General features: G+C 39.8%; 1 protein-coding gene across 7 annotated transcripts in view; it reads right to left on the bottom strand.

Annotated features, from left to right (window-relative positions):
- PRUNE2 (prune homolog 2 with BCH domain) overlaps positions 1 to 23,548 on the bottom strand; it is a 242,660-nt gene that overhangs the window by 80,693 nt on the left and 138,419 nt on the right. For all 7 annotated transcript variants that reach the window (XM_070495531.1, XM_070495530.1, XM_044767588.2 and 4 more), the window contains one exon: positions 167 to 325. In XM_070495531.1, the coding sequence (XP_070351632.1) occupies positions 167 to 325 (159 nt within the window). The remainder of the gene's footprint in view (positions 1 to 166; positions 326 to 23,548) is intronic.

The raw sequence follows: 23,548 nt of genomic DNA, 5'->3' as shown, positions 1-23,548 counted from the left end.
TAAAAGACCCAATGTGCAAAATACCTCCAACATTTCTTAAAACTCAAACTCCAGGATCGTATCTCGTGGGCCAATTTCTTTAAGCCACCAACCTCTTCCTCCACGGGTTCTGAGAGCTGGCAGGTTAGGAGGTGGTGAAACGGGCCGGGGTCAAGGAGGTGCTTACCTGACTGCACAGCTCTGGGTTCTCCGAGTACACAGCAATCTGCCGTCTCGGCTGCTGCTCCTCCGACACGTAGCTGGCCAAGAGGATGAGGACATCAAAACCGAACTTGTCTGTAAATGTTTTCAAATCACTGGAGATATTGCTGTGAAACATACAGTCCTGAAACAACAGGCAATTTGATATTAATGTCAAACTGCCCAGCTGTGAGGAATTGGGCTACATATTAGTCCAGTCTCAAGATGTATTACGATAGATATTTATTATTAGATTTACGTGAAATGGACACTTTGAGAAAATTTAGAAACTTTCATGCTATGGCTTAAAATATACTTTGCTTGTTTGTTTTCCTAAACCAAGAAAGACAGGAGTCTTTGCCATCATTATTCAGAATAGTTTAGATAAGGAACAAATATCTCAACTTTTTTTCCCTAAAATATTTATTCAAACGTTGACTTTGCAAAACATACTTTTCCTCTTATTGTTCACAGGACGTAGGAACGTCTGCTGACTATTATTTCATCCTATCACTAGAAAATAGTTCTTTTCTATAATTGTTTTCTGATGATTATTAACTGCAAGCAGAATTCCTAAGGATGACTCTAGCTGAGTTTACTGAGTGCTTTCTATTCCAGTGAAGAAGTCCAGGAGATTTGCGGAAGGGCTATGATTCCAGTTGTGCTCGCTCTAACCGGCACCTAAAGAGGAATGAATAACTGCGGGAAAGGAACCCACTAGCAGAGTACCCAGATCTGTGGCTCATATCAGCCAAGGGAATGTGCTGGCCTTTTCGAGTTATACTAGCTGCAAGGTGAACCACTTTGTCAGCACGGCTGTCTCTCTTTCTTAAAGAAATACAGTGAAGACTGTATGTTAGCCCCTAGCATAATGCCTGGCATATACTAGTTGCTCAAGAAATGTTAGTTGAATGAACTGGAGAGACATATACACAAAATCAACCTGTGCTACATAATCCTCTATCATAGCATATATATATATATATATCATAGCATATATATATGATCATCATAGATAATCAATCCATTGACAGTCTAGTGCACTATTCAGTGAAAATCACCATGATGTGCGCTCGAGAGCTATAGAGTTCCACCAATTTTTTTTTCTGATTACAAAAGTCATCAGAATTATGCATGCCACTGGTAAAATATTAAAGCAACACAGAGATGTACACCATGGAAAGTGGAAGTGCCATGTACCCCCTCAGATAACCACTGCGAAGAGCTAAATGGTGCAGTGCATGTAAGTGCAGGTTTCCTCCATGTCCAGATTGTTTGTATGTGGCAGTTCTTTGAAACTTGTGGATTTGATATTTGTGTCTTACACTATTTACCAGTCACTTAAAATATCCATAACACATGTACTCTGTGATTCTGCTGAGTTGAATCTCAAGGTCTATGAGGCCCCTGAGAGGGCCCTCGACCACTTGGCAGACATGTGGGCCCAGCCCGTAACCAGCTTCCACACCTCAAGGAGCCTTTGTCACCTACTCCTGTGGCAGCCACTCTCATTAGGCACCTCACGAGGCCACTTTCACTTTTGGGTTACAAGGAATTGCACATACGACTTCACAAAGGTCTCAGGATGGACTGCTGATGAGTACCAATGATCTATTGTACTGGCTTGGTAATGAAATTTATGATGTTCAAATACAGAGCTGTTCCAAAAAGCATACTGTCAGCTTTCATGCTTTTTATTTATTGTCTGTGTCATAATAACAATTTTTAAATACAATTTTTAAAAAAAATTAGCTTACCCACAACAGAAGTAGATATTTAGAATGTGGCTTTTAAAAATCGGACCTCATATTATACACAGTGTGTATTCAGTAGACAAAATTATTTCAGATCATGATTGGTGTTATCCATCGAGAACCTAAATGCTGAGCTTTCTGCCATTACGAATCGTAAAAGAAGATATGGTCCCAAAGGAAAATAAGAATGGACAGCAACAACCTACATCATATCTCCAGAGACTGAGAGCTTTGGCACAAGAAACCTTACAATTTTCCTTCCAAAATATTTTTTTCATTATGTACAAAAAACCTCCCAAATATATTTATAAATCCCTGAAAGAAGACACATTTCTAAGGGATCTTCACATGTAACAATTATCACAGCATTCCCAGCTAGGTCGCTCCAACAAGAGAAGGCAGGATTTTCTGTTATCTGAGCACAAGATGAGGATTCAGGAGCATCAGCATTATTCAAAGCCATACTTGTGCAACGTTTGCTATGCGAAAATGTCGGCTGAGCTCCGATCTGTTTGGATTCTTCTGTCTTTAATGATGGCTCTAAGATCTTGCTGGACTCAAGTCCAAGAGGCAGTGGCAACACCAGGTGTCTTCTTGGAAATGCAGAGTGCCCAGCCACGCCCCAGACCTACTGAAGCAGCATCTGCATTTTCCACAAATCCCAGGTGATTGAAACGCACATTGATATCCGAAAAGCACTGCTTTAGGGAGGCATTTGTTAATTGATGTATTTTCCTCTGAACCAGTCCTTTGGGTTCTCTCACCGCTCTCACAAGACTTGCTGACTCACGCCCTCAGCTCCTCATTCCTCACATAGCCATAGCATAAAAACCACCCTGAGGTGTGAATTTCTGGGCTGCTTTGCTGGAAGTTGTCATTTAGCTGGTTGGGGATTGGGTCCAAGAACCTATATTTTCATTATGTACCTCAAGTGATTCTTAGGATCAAGTTCCACTGGGTGACACTCTCCCACTTCTCCTCTGGGTGACCCCAAATTCCACAAGATCAAATGAAGTACGGATAAAACAAAGGCTTCGGCGAATCACTCTGGTATGTAAGAGAAACAAAATGCTTACATTTCGCAGTGACCGTCAAACAGAGATCATCAGCACTGTCCTATCTGCCCTAATAAGATTGTTCAAACCAGATTCCATCTTATTGGCTTTAGGATAATGCGTTTCATGTTTAAATCAGAATCAGAGAAGGGAATGAGTGAGAATAATCAGGAATCCGAGAGGCAGAGTCTGTTTGTTCTGCTTTTACTCCGGTGCTGTTTGCATAGGAGATAATTTATTATTGTCTTCTAGCTATGCAGGGAGTCATGTGCTGCGACGGCTCTTATGTTGCTGACAAGCTAGGCTGGTCCTGAATAAACAGCACTTCATCATCAACACAACCCAACTGTAGATACAGGTTGGCATTTTATTCCCCCCATCTGCCTTCTACCTGATAAATTACTGTTTTAGTTACACGTATACAAATACTATTTGTTAATCTGCTCAAACGTCTCCAAGATGTTTTCCCCACCTTAAGTTAAAATCATAGATATATACATATACATATCTCCTGCTCAATTTGCCAAAGTTTAGAAAATAAAGGGATTCTACTTTAATTTACTATCCTCACCCCCACCATATAACCCTCCACATTTGCAATATGACCCCAGTCTGAGAATTCTGCATGGAATTTAGGGAGTGACTTTACTAATCCTTGCAACCGGAAATTGACTGGCAAAAACTGAGACTATTCCCATCAGCTAGGAGGAATGGGAACTGCTCTCTGACACAGCCTTTTGTCTCTCATGGTCCCAAAGAGTCAATCATCAAACAGTTTTAGAAGTCATGAGTCCTTTTGCTGGAGTAATTCCTAGTTTTGGAATGAGTAGGAAGGCCTGGAAACGTGGGGAGAAAAAGGCTTTGTTATTTCCCGGCCAAGAGCTAAAGTGTAAATCTCACGGGCTCTAGAAAGAGGCCTATGATCACGACGACAAACAGCAGGAAACAGAAAGGATATGGCTTCGCTTGAACTAAAATAAGAACTGAGGTAGTGACAGGGATGGTGTCTAATAGATTTATTACATTTGTGTTTGAAAGTGTGTGGACAAATGCAGTGGAAAATTCCACTCTCTCATAAAATCCTATTTTAGTTCTTATTCCATTGTTATGAAAAATTTAGTCTTTACGGTGTATGCTGAGAGCTTCAGGGCATCACATGAAATAAAAGTGATCCACACAATGTCTCGTAAACATTTGAGTACTTCAATGTGGGGATTCCTTGAGAGAGGAAAACCCACTCTTCTTACATTCCTCATACGTTTGTCTTCTATTGTCTCCTGAATCGCTCCTGCCAGGTTTCTGCCCACGTTGTTACACTAAAACTGTTCTTCTCGAAAAGTACCAATTGGAGCCGGCCTGGCGGCACAGCAGTTAAGTGTGCACATTCCCCTTCAGTGGCCCGGGATTCGCTGATTCGGATCCCGGGTGCGGACATGGCACCGCTTGGCAAGCCATGCTGTGGTAGGCATCCCCCATATAAAGCAGAGGAAGATGGGCATGGATGTTAGCTCAGGGCCAGTCTTCCTTAGCAAAAAAAAAAGAGAGAGAGAGAGAGAGGATTGGCAGCAGATGTTAGCTCAGGGCTAATCTTCCTCAAAAAGAAAAAAGTACCAATCACCTCCAGGCTGCCAAATCCAAAAATCACTTTCCTCTTCATACTCTACTCAACTTCTCTGAAGAATTCCATGACGTTGACCCTCCCTCCTTCTTGAAACACTTAATTCCTTCACTTTCCTGACATCGAACTCTGCTGGTTTTTCTCCCAACTCGCTGGCTACCCCTCAGTCACCTTTGCTGATTCCTCTTCCTTATTCAAGCTCTAAATGTTCACTGCCTCAGACTTTGTTTCCAAACGCCTTTCTCTTCTTTATGTACACATTTTCCTTGGTGATCTCCTCCAGTCGCATGGCTTTCATACCATCTGTCTGCCAATGACAACCAATTCTACATCCATCTGAACTCTGACCTTGTCTATCCACATGGTATTTCCACATAAATGTCTAATAAGCATCTCAAATACAATAAGACCTGGGGCTGGCCCCGTGGCCGAGTGGTTAAGTTCGCGCACTCCGCTGCAGGCGGCCCAGTGTTTCGTTGGTTCGAATCCTGGGTGCGGACATGGCACTGCTCATCAAACCACGCTGAGGCAGCGTCCCACATGCCGCAACTAGAAGGACCCACAACGAAGAATATACAACTATGTACTGGGGGGCTTTGGGAAGAAAAAGGAAAAAAATAAAATCTTAAAAAAAAAAAATACAATAAGACCTACCTCCACCCCAGTTTCCTTCCTACTATTAAATGGCATCACCATCCCCCCAGTTGCTCCAGCCAAACATCTAGGAATTATTCTTGGCTCCTTTTATTCCTTATTCCACACATAATCCACCAGCAAATCCTGTTAAATTTACCTCTACAACATATCCCAAGGCCAAATACTTCTCCCTCTCTTCTCCATCGCTAGGGCTGTCTAGGCCACCATCACCATGATCTTTTGCCTGAATTTTGGTGACAGCCACCCACCTGGTTTCCCTGTGGCCTCTCTTGTCTCCCTGTGACAAGAGTGCCAAGAAACAGCTCTTAAAAATGTGAATAGAACCATGGTGCTCTTCTGCTTACAACCCACTCAAAAGTTTCACAATGCCATTATTCTTATTTACTGTTTCTTTTTTTAAACTGGGAGGAGGAAGGTTGAATGTCCTTGAGATTATACATTGACGAGATATATAATAAATCTCATTGCCATATAAGATTATAAGATTATATTAACATATAATCTTATATGTCAACGAGAAAAAGTAGACATGGCAATAGAAAACTAGTAGGAGAACATAAAGGACCATTCACAATTGAAATGCAAATTACCAATAAATATCTGCATTCATTGATAGAAATTCATCAAAAGAAATCCTTTGATAATAAAATATTATCCCCTCTTTTCCTATTATTGGTAAATATTTCCAAACGGGCACTCTCCTACACTGTAGAAATATATTCTAAGGAGATAATCAGATATGGACACAAAGATTTGTGGACAAAGCTATTCACTGAACTATTACTTTAATAACTAAAACTTAGAAACAATCTAAACGGCCAACACTAGAGAAAAGATTGGTTAAATTATGGGGCAGTTACACATAAGACTATTATGCTGCTACTAAAAATCATGCTATCAAAGAATATTTAATGACACACGAAAACAGTCATGATATAGTATTAACTGGAAAATAATTTCTAGAATCATATAAAAATAGAATGTCATTTCTGTATGTATTCAAAAATATATAGTGAAATCTAATATACAATGGATACTAAGATGCTCTGATATTAGAGTTGTAATTTAGCTAAATTGCTAATCTAAAATCTTATTGGGGCTCTCCATTATTTTAGGGCGCTCCCTCCAAGGTTTGCAGTAATGCCTTTGGAATCAGCTGGACATGAGGTTAACCCTGGCTCTGCCATTCGCTAGCTGGGTGACTTGAGTGAGTTACTTCACCTCTCTGAGCCTTAGTTTCTCTCATCTTTAAACTCCCACCTCACGGTGCTGATCTGAGAATTAAGAACATATATCAAAAAGCTGACTAGTTATTACAATATTGGTGACTATGTTCTTTATGCTGTACAATACATCCCCATGACTGATTTATTTTATGATTGGAAGTTTGTACCTTTTATCCCCTTCCCCTGTTTTGCCCTTCCCCCCACTCACTTCCTCTCTGGCAACCACCAATTTGTTCTCTATATCTATGAGTCAGTTTCTGTTGACAAGTGGTAACTAGTCTTATCAGGGTGATCATTTTGTAATGTAAATATAAATATTGTACACCTGAAACTGATATAATATTGTATGTCAACTATACTTCAATGAAAAAAAAAAAGCTGGCTAAGTGCTTGACATATGGTAGACAATAAAAGTTAGGGCTCTTTCCTTTCCTGGTTCTTCAACTATCAAAATGTCCTTCTGAGCATCCATGAGATTACTCTGAATCACAGAAAGTATTTTACAAATTCCTTGCATGGAAACTGGTTATTCATATGACAATTTCTTGCCTTACATCCTTTATAAGATATGTGAACTTTCAAATGATAATCACATACAATTTTAAATCACATGAGTGATTCACATGGAAAATTTACAGATGTGACAGAACAGAGGAAGTCACACAAAGTTAAATATGAAGCAAAGTCATTTTTAAAATGATGTAAAATATAAACTTTATGGGTAAGGCAGTGTTTATCTTATTTATGGATTCCTTCTTCTTAATTCCAAGTTAGACTCAGTGAATGAGCTTCTGCTTGCCACTACACAAATAACAGCTTTTAAAGCATCAAAAGAAAAAAACGTGTAGTGATTTTCCCTTCAGCTAAATCGCCATGGATAGAGTCTTTTTCCTCATTTCCACTGTTTCACCTCCAAGTGCTGTACGACCTCCAGTGGATTTCACTCCTGATGCTAACACTTTCCATTTAGGTCCAACACGCTGGACTACCCACGTCATCCAAAACAGTTGTCTCTTTTACAAATTACAAATGAAGTATATTGAGCTAGGCTTTTATTAAATGAAATAAATTATTTTCTAATGCCATAGACAAATATTCCTACACATTATGTCTGAATTTTTTTTCTTCTTGAAGGAAATAGAGAAATCAAGCGAGCAGATGTCGTCTGTAAGTAGGATGCTTGTGGATAAAAATCATTACCAAGATTAAAAGACAAGCTTGTACGCTTCATTTTTGAGAATACTCAGTCTTAGAAACACAGTTTGACAATCTATAACTACCTTGTAAGCACAGTGGCCAGCAGAGATTGCTGAGTTACTGAAATTTAAGGGGATAGTTTGACATTTATACTCTGCACAGATTTATTTCTAGACTCAGGACTATTTTTTTATCAAGATATAAGAAAAATGCTGAGGTATGTACACAAATGTTCTAACTGAAAGCTTCATGATTTATGCTACCAAAATTCTACTATGATGTTTAAAATATTCAGCAATAATAAAGTCTGATAATTTCGACAGGAAAATGATTTATGAGAACACAAAATGCATAAATTGAGATTTTATTTATTCTGTTTTTCATACACTCTCTAATTGGCAAGCAAAGATATGTCCCATGTTTTTACCAGATGTCATTTTTTTAATGTTCTTATTTTTATAAGCTAGCCAAGGCATTTTAGTAGTAAAAACTTCACTGGGTCTATTAAAACTATATTACACATCATATTTTTAAAATACAGTCACACAGAACATATTATCATTCTTTATAGCTAAAGAGAGAGCCCTTTTGTGAAAAGATTTTGTGAAAAACAAAAATATTACAATATGTAAATGAATATGTAACATATATACATATCAATATAATTTGCATTTAAACCAATAGTATATTGACTAACATAATCTAATAAAGCACTGTTTTGCATTAAGCACTCTGTTAAATGCTTCGCATCATCCCACTTAAACTTTAAGATGTTCCTAGGAGGTGGGCAGCATCATCTCTGTTTTGCATTGAGAAAACAGAGGCTTTGGCAGGTTAAGTAACTGATGTCACACATAGCTCATACGTGTGAAAAATGGGACTCAAACTCAGGTTAGTCTGATTTCAGAGCCCATGTTTTAACCTCTATATTAGCCTTAAATGAGAAAATTCTTTATCGCCAAAGATATCACTAATTAATTCAGCTTTTAATTTAATAACAAACAGATTTTTGCTATTCCATGTACTTCTGTTTAGTGTTGGTTCTCTCTTGCCATTATATACAAGCAAGCCGCATCTTTTTTTTTTTCCAGAGGAAGATTAGCCCTGAGCTAATGTCTGTGACAATCTTCCTCTAGTTTATATGTGGGTTGCCACCACAGCGTGGCTGACAAGTGGTGTAGGTCCATGCCCAAGATCCAAACACACAAACCTGGGCCACTGAAGTGGAATGCGCCGAACTTAACCACTATGCCACAGGGCTGGCCTGCAAACCATGTCTTTGATTTTAACAAATGCTAATAATAACATGCTGCTTGAATTTTTTGATGATCCAATATTACCATGCTTTATGATCAATTTCCAGTTTCTAATCTGGTCTATAAAATATAAATGCAGGCTGACCACTAACTATATATATGAAGCGAAAACTGAAAACTTGTCCAAAGAAACTGTCATAACAAAGAATGTTGTGATATTCTTGCAGCAATGTGTACTTTTAAAAAGTTAAGCATGCATGTGTACCCAGAAAAAAAAGAACAAGAGAACTGGCAGAGGCACTGGTTACCCAGAATTATTCTCATGTAGTTCTTCTTGCTTTGGTAGCTTAGAAACACAACCAATGGAAGAATCCCACTTTATCATATAGTACGTAAAAATTTTATCACCTAAAAATACTTCCAACTAAACGTTTCTTCTGCTCAAAAGCCCAGAGAAACCAGGAATCAGGATTGCAAGGGGTGTGGGGGTGGGAAGTAGGGAGACAAAAGAGGCAATTTTTTATCCTGAGGGAGTGGGCATCTTAATAGGAAGAGCCTATAATATCACCGTCATTTCAAGCAAAGTCCTATTGTAAAGGCACCATTATCAAAGAAAAAATTATGTATCAGTCTGCAGATGCTTCAATTTAGGGCAATCATGTCATAAATATTAGAGGAGAAACCAAGAGTCTTTTAAGCAATCGCCCATGTACGGTCATCACTTGAGTCAAAGAATTCAAGAACAGAGGGAGAGAGCACATGTTTATTGAGAATTGAAAATCACTGTTTTCATGCAATGAGACAAATAGCTATTACCTCTCGTAACCATTTCATTAATGGGGAGAGAGAGAGAAGGGGCAGGGGATTGGGAGATACTTCATCTGAGAGCACAGGTTGAAATTAAGAACTTCTTGAAGTGAAGTGGTTGGTTTCAGATCAACTTGAAATTAAGCGAGTTGAAATCCTGCCCCATCCTCACTGTCTCCATCAAAAAGAGAACCAATGTTACACCAATGGAGAGTTGCCCTGGAAAAAGATGCATGTATACTGTGCTTCATAGAAGAGTGGTCCTAGGCAGACTCTCACAACTAGTTAATAGTAGATCAAATACTAGGATGTGGAAAGGTTCACAACCAATGAAAGACAAATAAGTCATCGTGTCCTTAACTAGCTCAGCCTAATGTACATTTTCTTTAAGGACAGACCCATAATCATCCAAACTTTTCAAAAAAGTATGGATTTAAGGACTTGGTGAGAAAATGACTAGACTGTTCTTCCACGTAAAGGACACTTTATCAAAGTTTATGTATTTTATAAGGATTTCTATATGGGAACGGATAACTCAGGACTCAGGCAGAATGGAAAATCTACTCATTAGTTGTGCTTTATTTTTGAAATGATAGAACCTGGCAACACTCTAGCTATCAAATAATAATAATAAATTATTTCCATAATTGTGTATAGACATTTTAAAAAATCCCCATTGGCTTGTTTTGAGTCATGAGCTTGAACGCTTACTGTTTTATTTATTTTCCTTTGTAAAAATAAATCATCTAGTTTGAAGAAAATTTCAAGAAAGCAGGAGACCTTCTTTACTCTCTGGGTGCCCTTTCTGATTTATGGAAACCATCAGTCAAGACTCCAGAGCGTTTGCTGTACGTGTACATTACACACACTTCTGATCTTTCTAAGCTGTGTCAATATTAACCTGACCAAATGAAGATCAAACTGTCTCTTTTGTTCCTCACGCTCCTCACATGGGGAGCACAATATGGCTCTTGTCGGAGGTGCTTCATCATTTTGGCTCAAGGAAACTGTCAGTACAGTTTGGGATTCGTTCTTCATGGGCAGATATCCTGATGGGTCTAATGAAGCCTTTCTGCTGACAGCTAATTTGCTAAAAATACCCAACCATCACCAGTTTAAGTGGGGAATATGGTTGTGTCCCCTTTGCTATAGACGCAATGCAAGTAATCTTTTTTTTGAAGTCTAAAAAATCTATATATCAAGGCACACATCTTTCACCGCCCATATATGTGTTCTCGCTAGTTTCCATTTGCTCATTGATAAACTTCATGACATCCTTAAATTGGAATATAATAGGGTAAACACCAATCTTAGAGCACACATGCAGAGCCAACAGCCTGTGTGTGCCATTTGTTGCAATCTAAGCTAATTACCAGAGACCCCCCTCCCGCAAACAGAAACACTTTGGGGATTGCGGTTTCACTTTTGTATGGAGACCTCTGTGTGTGCGGAGCTCAAGGAATTCATTTTCAGGTAAGGACACTGTGTTGTCATGACTCTCTTGGTTGCAAGTCATAGAAACAACTCAAACTGGCTTAAGTAAAGAGAAAGAAAGTCAGAAGATCTGGGGAATGTTCTCGAAAAAGCAAAGGAAGAACTGAGGGACAAGCGCGAAGGAGGGCAAGGGTTGCCAGGGATGTGCGGGCCACACAGCTTATCCATCCTCTTCTCCTGGCTTCATTCTCCTCTCCTGCAACCAACTAGTATCTTCCGTGTGGTAGGAAACATGGGCGGCTGCAGCTCCAGTGTAGACCTTTCAGCTTTAGATAAGGCTCACTCCCTCTTGGTTTTGAGTTTGAAAACCCTAGAGAAGGAACTCTGGTTGCTCCTACTTGAGTTGGATGCCTAGCCCCATGCCAAGCAATTGAGGTGGATTGGAAAGATCACAAAACACAGATATGGCATCCGTTATAACAAGAGTGGTGGGGAAGAGTCTTTTCCTAGAAGAGGGGGTCTGAGCAGATAAACCCATAGGTGGGCACCCTAGATAAAAAACACAAAGGACTATCACACACACACACACACACACACACACTCTAACACCCACACACACACATCCGATAATTTCCCAAATCCCTGTTTAATTTCCAGCCAACCAAGCCCCAGTCATAGGGAGAGACATGATGCTTGGAAAGATAACTTTAGTGAAGTAATTTACTTAACTTTCATTTTCATGGAAGTCTGCACCGCAGTTAAGAAGGGTATTATAAAGAGGAGTGATGAAACAAATCCATAAAAATGTTAAGCTTATAAAATGAAAATTATGCTTAATCAATCAAAAACACATAGTGCCACTGAACCAATCTAGGAGAAAGAGGCCAAGCCTCCTTAACCTTTATTCAGTGTCAAGGATTCTCTTTTTGGCCTTTGAAGCCTTCAGATGCTCAAATCTCCACCACAACTGTTGAACTCCCATTGCTATTTGCACCATACATACGAGGCACTGAAATGCTTTAAATACAGATTAGAAACGATCTACAGGCCCCGCCTACCGTGCAGAGAGTATGTGGGCTAACTCTGGTGGAATGGGAGTTGTATTCATATGTTATTATTTTATTCAAGAGTTATTTATAGAAGGGCTCTAGGTAGGCCAACCATAGGAAAAAAATCTGAATTCATAACAGGTAAAAAGAAGTAATTTTAGAGCAGGGTTTCTCAATCTCGCTACTATTGACATTTTGGGCTGGATGAAGGGACTGTCCTGTGCATTGTAGGATGTCGTCGAGCAGCATCCCTGGCCTCTACTCCCTAGATGCCAATAGTGAACTCCCTCTCCCAGTTGTGACAATCAAATATGTCTCCAGATATTGTCAAATGTCTCCTGAGGAGCAAAAAGCACCGTAATTGAGAACCACCGCTTTAGAGAATAATAGTAGGAGAGTTATGCAAACTTAAACAATAATTCAAATCACAATCAACTGTTTCACAAACATTGCTGCACGAAGCAAGACACACCATGAATTCTGTCTAGTTTAAGAGGTAGAAGAACCGAAAAATAAATCAGGGACTGGCAACATCTACGTGGATACTCTGTAGTAATTGGCCAAATAGGTCCCTTTCCTAAGCTCGTAAAAATTAAAAATTTCCATCAATTGTCTTTTCGTTTATACTGTATGCTTATAAAATAAACAGCACTTTGATTCTCTTAAACAAAGAAAAAAGCAAGATGATTTAAAAGAAAGAGGCAAGACTTTACTAAAACACATAGTTCCTGTTCCAGGAAAATCATTTTCCTAGGTATTTTCCAGAGCTTAGTTAGTCTAGAAAAATTGTATTAATCCAGATCAGTTACGGGTAAATAAGAATTTTTAAACACCAAACTTTATATTTGAGATTCCTGAAAATTATACGCATATTTATCTTTTAACTCCATTATGGTAAGGCAAAATATGGTGGATATTTGAGGGCAATGCAATATGTGTGGGGCATCGCAAGTGTTTAGTGAATGACTAGCATCCTTGTCTGATAACAGGCTACATGGAAAAACCCATCAAAATCCATTTCTGAGGGGGCTGGCCCCGTGGCCGAGTGGTTAAGTTCGCGCGCTCCGCTGCAGGCGGCCCAGTGTTTCGTTGGTTCGAATCCTGGGCGCGGACATGGCACTGCTCATCAAACCACGCTGAGGCAGCGTCCCACATGCCACAACTAGAAGGACCCACAACGAAGAATATACAACTATGTACTGGGGGGCTTTGGGGAGAAAAAGGAAAAAAAAAAATCCATTTCTGAGCCTGAATTATCTGAATCTTTATGTCCAGATCACTGGTTCTCAACCCTGGCTGTACCTTAGCATAACCCAGGGGCTGTAAAAAAATACAAATACACAGACCCCACCCCATGAGATTTAATTGGCTTGAGGGGCTTGGGCATCAATATATTTTTCAGAGAATTCCAGCTATTGTTCTAACGTGCAACTAAGGTGGAGAACAGTGGTCTGTATTGATATAAAGAAATATTCTCAATTCATGCTGTGTGAATGTAGTTTCTACATCAATGATTCTTGTTTCTACTCTCTAGTCGTTGAGTTAACTTTTTTTTGGAAGTGGCCGTAACTTCCCCAAATGAGCAGATAACAAAACATAATGCTTAAAAGCATGGGTTTTGAAATCTCACAGCCAGGTTTCAAATCCTGGCTTGACACCCCACCATCTCTGCATCTTTAGGTAAGTTACTTGATCCTGCTAAACTTCGGTCCTTTATCTGGAAAATGACGATAATCACTTACTTTATAAAATGAGATAATCTATAAAATGCTTAGTCCGGCATCTCCCACAGAGTCAGCCCTCAATACATGGCAGCCTCCTGTGATAGCAGCAGCAGGACCAACAGCTACAACTACACTAACTAAATTTATTTATCAATTAGGTCACTAGAAATCATCCATCCTTTTAGGTACAGTTTAGAGATTTTTACCTTACATATGGTAGACAGTCCTTTCCTATCTAAGATTTTTTTTGTTGCAGCCCATTGTTTAAATTAAGTAAGCTCTAAAATTTCAGATTAAAGGAATTGTCAGGTTTAGAGAAAGTACCTGACAAATTAGCCAGATAGTGTAATGGTCCAGATTGATGGAGAAACAGGTTCTGCTTTTCCTGTGTGGTCACAGTAAATCAACAGGCCTTCACTTTAGCAGCATCAAATTCACCTAGGGGGCTTCTGAAAACCAACACTTGGGCCCCACTCCCAGGCTCTTGGATTCACTAGGCCTGGGGCTGTTGAAAATCGTCATTTCTAGCAAGCTCCCAGGTAATGCTGATATGGCTGGTCTGAGGACCACACCTTGAGAACCACATTTTGACCCAAAGCAAGATATTTCACGTGTCTGGGCCTCAAATTCCTAACCTGAGAAAGGAAGAGTCCATTAAGGCAATAAAACTTCTTGCTTCTACTTCGCTTGACTCTAAAAATAAAGCTATACAGTGGAAGCCTTCTACTATATGTTTTTATTTACTTAGCTGATAGGATTAGGACAAGCAGTTGGTTAATTAAAAATTTGGTTAAAGAGGGACATTGTTAAAAATAAATTTTGTATTATAAAATAACATGGCAATTTTATTTGAATTTGAATTCAAATTATAAGTGGATAAAATTATCCATCCATTTATAATCGTTTCATTTAGGGCCAAGGCCTTTTAAAATATTTCTTGGGCAGGGGTCTATAGGTCCTTCCCATCCTCTTTGTTGCATAAATCACACGTATGAAGTAAAATTTTCAATTTCTAATTTCAGTTTCATTAACGTGGAATAAAACCTTAGGCATATGTGAAACAGTGAGTGGAGACTCCTTCTGCATATTTACACTCCCTTCCCAGTTTTTCAGAGCTCTGTTGCCCTAATTTGAGAGCATATTTTCATTGAGAGTGTTTCATTTAATTTCATTCAATCTTTCCAAAGCATTCATCTTAGAAAGAACTGTCTTTCCTACTCTTATTCCATCCATTTCTTTAAATTGTGTAATTACATTAACTAGTACAACTGCCATAAACAGGTTTGGGAGCGAACACAGCTGATTCTTGGTAAACACTGAATTCAGTTAAAGGGTACGCATACCCTTGTGCATTCTAGAGAGTTTGCACAAGCTGGGAGCATGCAGCTGAGGTTATCAGTCAGTACGTATTACAGGGCAGAGTGGAAAATGTGTTCAGTTCAGCACACTAGTTAAGGGAAGACCAAGAGAGCTTCTACTCTCAAAGGCAAGGTGTATGGCCCTATCTCTTCACCACTCAAAAATAAGGATTTGAGTCACAAGATCTATTAACCCAGAGCGCCTCAAACTTTAATACAAATCACTGGGAATCTTGTTAACATGCAGATACTGACTTAGTAGGTCTAGGATGGGACCGGAGATTTTGCATTTCTATAAACTCTCAGGTGATGTCTGTGCTGCTGGTCCGTGGACCACACTTTGAGTAGCAAGATATTAACCAATGCCATAAAAAAGGGGAGGGTCCATCCTGAAATGAAATACAAAAGGGATAATGCTCACAGTGAATCTGGAAGGAAATGTCAAATATTCTTAACATCTAACTTTCTTTTGAAAAAATGAGAAATCCAGAGAACACAGGACTTATCTAAGTAGAGGGTATGATCCTAAGACAATAGAAGAAATAATTTCAAACCGAGAATATGGCAACAGATCAGTGGTTTGAAATTACACTTTATTAGTCACCAAAGCAAACCCTCTTTGCTTATAGAAAAGGAGTCAAACCTTTATACTCAGATACCCTCACCACTCCCACCACCAGCAAACATCTAGTCCTCGAAGGGGCCCTGATACATGCATTTCTGTCATAGAAAATTGTACTTGGACACATTCTCTGGAGAAAAGGGTGAAGTGAAGCTGCAAGCTTCTCTTTGTCTATCCTGGTCTAGAACCTCTAAGAATCCCCGCACATACGTACATTTGGCTGGATTTTTGACACGAGCTTTGCATTATCCTATTTTGTTGCCTTTCATTCACCCTAACTTTAGAACTGGGCCACTGCTAAAGCTTCCTTATTTCTTACATAGCTGCAAAGACAAGCAACCCAGTTCTCCACAGTCTGCGGTGAGCAGGCCCAACTAACCCAAGAATGTGCAGTGTCTAGGTTGTGTAGTTTGTCTGTGTCTGGTTTTTCCTGGGGCTTGAGACGTCCCAGATTAGTGAGGCTCAAAGAGCATCCATCTTTCCTACTCCTGGCTTCCGGAATGTCCCTTGAAGACAGCTCCTACTGAGACGGACTGAATGAGGGAAAAGTAGAACTCCAGTGACCATTGGTCCACGGGCCAAGGCTTATGGTTTAGCAAGTGTCTATGTCTGTCTTTATCTGTCTCCCTAATTTCTTCCTGTTAGTCTCAACTCTGTTTTCACTCTCAGCCTAAAAGACCATTATTAATGCCAATATGCCCACCAAGTGGCTAGAAGTTTGGACAGAAAGCAATTTTCTCCTATTCAAAGACCCCTGCTGAACACGCTGACATCTCCTCCCCAGCACTGACTTACTGAACAGAAACTTCTATAGAGAAATGCCTCACACATATCTGCAAGTGGAGACACTCAGTGGGTGGACAGCATTCTTCCATTCAGAGGCGCATTTTCTGCATCGAATATGGAAAATCTGGAAGAGGCTGAGGTTGCCCTTGCTTGGAATGCGCCGCCCCTGCCACCTGCTCCTCCTTCCAAACTCTGCTCTTCTCACTCCAGGCTTCTTCCTCCTCATGGAGCAGGTCCTTTAACTCCAATTTCTCTAAGCTCCATAACGACCTCCACCCCCAGCACGTGCTATAGAACAGCGATTTCTAACTCATGTTCTGTGTGACGATCCCTGTGTCTCAAACTAGTTGGGGAGCAGGGACCATGGCTAGGATGGCTTCTGTGCCTTCTGAGGAATCTTCTTATCAAGGTGCTGAAAGTATCTAAATGAATATACTGTCCAACGAAAATAACTGAAAATCACGAGCATTTCTTAAAGTCTGGATAAAACAGACTGCTTAAAATTTCAAGGCAGATGTTTGACACAGCATATAAACAACCAGCCACGGGGACATTAGCATTTGAACACTGACATCCCAGCTGAGCAGGGAGACAAGGCTTTAGGGCAGCTTTCGGCACTACGGCTAGCCCTCCACCTGGCGAGCGGGAGAGAGATCTACAAAAATACTTCTCAAGATAGATTTGGACTTCTGCTTCTCTTTTCCATCTCTGTCATTTAATATTGATTTTTTAAAATTTCTGAAAGCAGCTAGGCAGATGGCTAGTTGGGAAAATAACAGTAGAGTCATTTTTCTACCTGCAGAGAGACAACTCTTATACCTGACTGAGGATGCCACAGGTATGGGTCCTTGGGAAGGGACAAGAAGCAAGCTTTTTGCCTCCTGCATCATTGGGCTCAACCTCCCTCAGTACCATCCCAATACACACACAACAGCACCAACATCTGAAAAACAGCAACATCTTTAAGCACTAAAATGATATTGTTGACAACACAGCTTGTTCCAAACTAGACACCTCTGACTTCATTCCTTGACTATATAGTTCTTTCTGGAATCATCATAAGACCCCAGATCTTTCTTAGATTTTTAAAAGCCTGAGATAAGGTGGCACCTAAGGTGATTAAAATCCTCAGCTACCAGGTTTCAGGACAATCCTATGAACTCTCCACAATGTCAGAGGTCAGAGAGCTCACTGGTTTGCCCTTATCTTTACACGATTTCCTACCCAGTACCATAAGGCATAACAAGTGTCATTTTGTGCTCCTAGGGTTTTTGTTGTTATTAATTTTGTGATCCACAGAGACATTTTTTCTCAAAGCAGTCTGTTTTTTAAAAGTTTTAGGTTTTCTCTTTCTGACGGATGGGTAACATTAATGATTTAAATTATCTGGTAGCTAAAAGCTAGTTTGATTATCAAAGAAAAGTGTTTGTTCAAGCCCTTCCATGTGGAAGATTCAGGTTAAGTACTATTGAATGGAATGGCCAATCAAGTCTGGGCACCGGGAAAACGAGTTGGTTTCTCTCTGTTTCCAGATGACCTCCCTTTCTTACATTGAAATGAGGGGTGGGGCAGGTGTTTTTAAGGTCCCTTCAAGTTCTGATATCCAATGATTTAATAATTCTAACATGAAAGGATGTTCAGAGGCTAGGGTCTATCAGAGACAGAGGAGAAGCTGATAAAGGCACGAGAAATGTTTACATTTTAAAATTATTGAACCTACAAGAGAAAAGATGGCAATATAGTGAGGAAACGAAGACCCCTGACTCTGAAACGGGGCAGACTCTGATGTATTTCTCAGCTATGCCGTTTATAGTTACACAATCTTGGGTAAGTTGCTTAGCCTCTCAGCTTCAATTGCTGCATTTGAAAACGGGAGTAATAACAGCACCTACTTCATAGTTTATTGAGAGGACTAAATGAGATAGTTCATGTAAAATGCTAGCACACTGCTTGGAATCTTGTAAATAATAAATGTTCTGTTCAAAATAAAAAGAGCAATTTAGTTTGTCATAGACATATGCATTTTTGTCTGTCCATCATTCCTTCCTTTGGGGAGGAGCCCTCCTCACTTTCTGTGGCTCAGGTGGGGCTGTCCTTACCCCCAAACTGAGCTCTAGGTGTGGCAGGTGACTCAGGCTTAGCCAAACTGTACTTCACCCGCTTGGCTACAGAATGGTTTCAGGAATCAGAGGTGACCGGAGCTAGGCTGAACAGAGTCTTTACAGGAGTTCTCTGAATCTCCCTGTTCCCCTGAGATCCTGAGATCTAAGGATCACCTAAGTTTGGAGCTGCCCAGCACCATCTTGGGGAATCACAGAGAGAGCTACCTGAGACTGAAGCCAACAGTAAGAAACACAGAGGCAAGAGGTGGAGAAAAAGAGACAAGCTCTGCTGACATAGTTTGACTCAGAGTTCAAGAGCATCACAAGTTAGGTCTACCCAGGATTATCGTTTACCTGAGCAATTAGTTCCCTGTTTACCTTAAGCAAATTTGAGTTGAGTTTCTGTCACTTACAACCAAAGAACTATGAACAGAGAGACAAATCTATAACTTATGAAAACCTACTAAGTGTATACGATAATAGAAGTGGACATTTGCAGGAGCAAAGAGCAAAAGAGAAAATCTTTTCTTCCAAATCACTACTTTTTACATTTTAGAAACAGAGCCCCCACTTTTTATTGAAGAAGATAGGTTTTTATCCTCATTAGTCATAGCTAATGGCTAGCGCCATAGTGGCTGAAAATTAAGTCACTGAGACATCAAAAGAATAGGGAAGCCTACCAGCTGTCCTAGAAGCCAAGGACAGGGAAATAGCAGAAGTAACTGGAAGGCTGACCATGGGACACTTAGGATCACTTCTTGGGCTGCACCAGCTACAACTGAACAAAGGTTAACATGCAAAGAATCAAAGTCTAAAAGTGTTATGACACTTAAGTAAAATTTTATGTCTAGAGAGAAATGTTGGCTTTTCTATATATGATCAAAGTCATCTTAATTGATATTTACCAATTCTCTAGCTGGTAGTAAAATAAAAATTAGTGATATCCATTTGCTAGATGAGAAAATTGAGGCACAAGGAGCTTCAGGAGCATTCCCAATATCTCACATAGTTATTTGATGGTAGAGCAGGAACTGGAACCCAAGTTTTCTGAGCTTTGTTTCAGTACATTTGGTTGTTCTTTTAAAAAAAATTGGCACCTGAACTAACAACTGTTGACAATCTTCTTCATTTTATTTTCTGTCTTCTTCTCCCCAAAGCACCCCCAGGACATAGCTGTATATTCTAGTTGTAGGTCCTTCTGCCTGTGCTATGTGGGACGCCGCCTCAGGATGGCCTGATGAGCGGTGCCATGTCTGCAACCGGGATCTGAACCTGCGAAACCCTGGGCTGCCAAAGCAAAGCGTGTGAACTTAACCACTGGGCCACGGGGCCAGCCCCTGTTTCAGAACATTTGTATAGTCCATTATTTGTCTTCATTTGAGGTTGAATGTCATATCTGATATGAATGCAAAAGGAAACTTATTTAACTTAACATTGTCTTTCTCTTTTTTTTTTTGAGGAAGATTAGCCCTGAGCTAACATCTGCTGCCAATCGTCTTCTTTTTGCTGAGGAAGACTGGCCCTGAGCTAACAACTGTGCCCATCTTCCTCTATTTTATATATGGGACACCTACCATAGCATGGCTTGCCAAGTGGTGCCATGTCTGTACCTGGGATCCGAACCTGCAAACCCTGGGCCACCAAAGTGGAATGTGAGAACTTAACCGCTGCACCACAGGGCTGGCCCCTACATTGTTTTTCTTTTAATCACTTCTCATTCTCTTACTGTAATCTAAGGAGAAAAATATCAATCGCTTGGATAGTTGATGAAAGGACTTTGCAGTCTCATGGCTTAGTAGGGTATGAGTGTGTGTGTGTGTGTTCAAAAACTTTTGCCAGAGAATTTCTCTATACATTTATTTTCAGAAATAGTATAAGCACTGTGGTGATAGGCATTCAGGAGACTTGGTATTGGTTGTAAATAAAACATATATATACTACAAAATTAGGCAAAATGTTATATGATGCGCCTTATGCCATAGATAATTTCTGGTCTGGTACCTAAAAGAAAGAGGAAGTTCTGGTGTTAACCACTAGAAGGACAACACAAGAACAGGACGTTGCTAAATAATTCACAAATAGCTACCTTCTTGGGCTTTCCAGTTTTCCAGTGTCTGAATGTGGCAGCAGAGGAGGTCTAAATGGAAGCAATTATAGCATCACCCAGTGCCCCAATAGAGGTTCTGAGAAACATAAGCCTTCCTACCCTCCACACTGACCCAGGAAAGGTCACGTGTGTGGCAGAGCATTATATTTTATGGGAAAGGTAGGAAGTAGTAAGTAGAGAAGCCATCCCTATTTCTAGTCTCACAAAGGTCAGCTGTCATCAATAGCAGCCTAGGTCTTTTCATGTGTGGCTGTATCCCTTCCTGGTGAGATAAAACTAGGAAACGCGCTTTATTTGTAGGCTTACTGTAAATAGAAGCACAAGGGGATACCCTCTCCCTTCTCTTCCTTATTTAAAGGTAAGAGTCTCTTAGTAAACCGCAAGGCTGATGAGTCTCGGAATTATCAAGCTTTGGCAGTTGGTTGCCTCCAGCTCCATCCTTTCCAGAGAGGGGCACAGATGATCACTCAAACCAAGCTCAATATTGAATCACTGGCAGTGCTTGACTTTACTACTAACATCAGCAAGAGCCTACATTTATATAAACTGCTGTGGGGCAATCCATAAGGATGTAGAGTGTAAGACCATACAAAAATATTACAGGTCCGATAGTCAGAAACCTCACCAGGAGCTATCTACTTTAGCAACATAGCCTCAGGTACAAATTTACATGCAATAATTCATATCCTACCAAACAAATCCCAGGCAAACAGAGTAATGCAAAAACACATTTCCTGCTGTCAAGAAAATTTCTGGCAAAATTAATCAACCATTCATCCATTCAGGCTCTTTGCATACCCTTTTGTCAAAGAGGGAATACTAAGAGATTTCTTTTCTCTTGCACGCACTCATTTCAATGAATTGACGAATCCATCAAGCTTGAGTTGATTTATTGAACTGTCTCTTAGCTCAGCAGTATAACTATAGCAAATGAACTGGTAACTTCTCCCAAAACCAGCAGCGATTCAATTCAACAATATCTGATTTAGTTAACTCTTTATAATTCCAGATTTAACTTATTCTTGCATTTTAGCTTTAAGCATATTGATTTTCAGTCTATTCCTAAACTGTACAAATTTTTGGATAAAACCTTGCACATTGGCATGCATTATTTAGTATTCTGATAGCACCAATCAAAGCATATAGATTCTAAGAGTTCTCTTAAGAAACTTTAAGAGCACATCCATATTATGTAGTTTAAAAAAGAGATTTCTTTAAAGATCTACAGCTTTTCTCTAATGGAAACTGTTTGATCAGGTGGTTTAACATTAACATTGGATGACCAGTCACTTAGGATTAAAGCACTAAAGACACATAGATTCCTTGTTTTTGTATTTATTTTAATCATTCTACCCAGTGAGGAGAATCACTATGAGGAGATATTTCAGGCATAAACATTAGAGAGAAACCAAGCTGATGGTTTTAACATGGGTTTTCCTACCAAATATCGTCCACTGAGCCCTGCGGAGCCCATATATCACACACCAGCTTTGCATTTTTCTTTGTAAAGATATACGACCTTTGCCTATTAGATTTTCATTAATAGGGCACCATACAAGGCTCCTTTTCACATGGCAGTATAGAGAGCTCAACATCCTCGCCTGAAGGATTTCGGGGAACAAGCTCATCTTCAATCTTTGTCCCTGGGAGGCACTTTCAACACCTGCCAACCACAGCACTATCATCAGAAAAACATTTAGAGATTTATCTTCGGGCTGGTAATTATAAGAGATAATTTGTTTGGAGTATGGATAAAGTTGGTCTAGCATAAACAAACTCGAGGCTCAAATTACATGACGAACATCATTAACTATTGATTTAACCACGTGGGTCTGCAAGCTCACTGATATCCTCTGAAAATGGCAGGCTCCTAACAAAAACTTTGGCCTAAAAAATTCATGGTTGTTGAGGGATGCATTTCAGTGCATGCTCAGAGTCATCCTGGCTTTCATTGTTTTCCCTCTTCTTTTGAGGATCCAACTCTACGTAACTTCCGTTTAGAACTCCAAACATTAAGAATTGTAGAGTGTCATATTTTGGAATTCAAGATACTTTGCTTTGGAAAGATATTTTTAGAGGGATGAAGTCAAAAGTATTATGTGTCATAGACACTTTTTACCTTTTACAGCTCTTCACGTAATTATCTCATTAGAGCCTCATAATCACCCTGTGACATGGGCAAAACTGGCTTTTGAGCTCATTTTGTAAGTGAGGGAACTAAGACAGGAAGGAGCTAAGGGTTTACAGGCCTCAACCAAATCACATTATGAGTGGGTTCCTCAGGATATTCCATTATTCTCACCCTCTGGAAAGATAAGTGCTTCAAAGGGCCTCTAGGAACCAAGAGCAAAGTCACCCATGTCTTTGCCTTTAAGAAGATACTTGGAGGTAGGGAGGTAAGACATGACTTGTATACAACCCTATTTTCTGCACAGAACACCAACTCACAGTAATGAAACAGGGAACCAAGGAGTAAGAGAGAAATCTCATGGACAAATATAGAGAAGACAGGAGAATAAATGCTAGAGTTCCTGGTTGGGCTACAACTGTACCCAACACAACTCTGTCTTTAAGTGTCTCAATGTGACGAGTTACAGCCTCAAGTTCACAGTGTAC

Source organism: Equus asinus, chromosome 23 (assembly GCF_041296235.1).
Source record: "Equus asinus isolate D_3611 breed Donkey chromosome 23, EquAss-T2T_v2, whole genome shotgun sequence".
Taxonomy (NCBI): Eukaryota; Metazoa; Chordata; class Mammalia; order Perissodactyla; family Equidae; genus Equus; species Equus asinus.
Note: the sequence above shows the minus strand (reverse complement) of the source record. Positions and strands in the feature narration are given on the sequence as shown.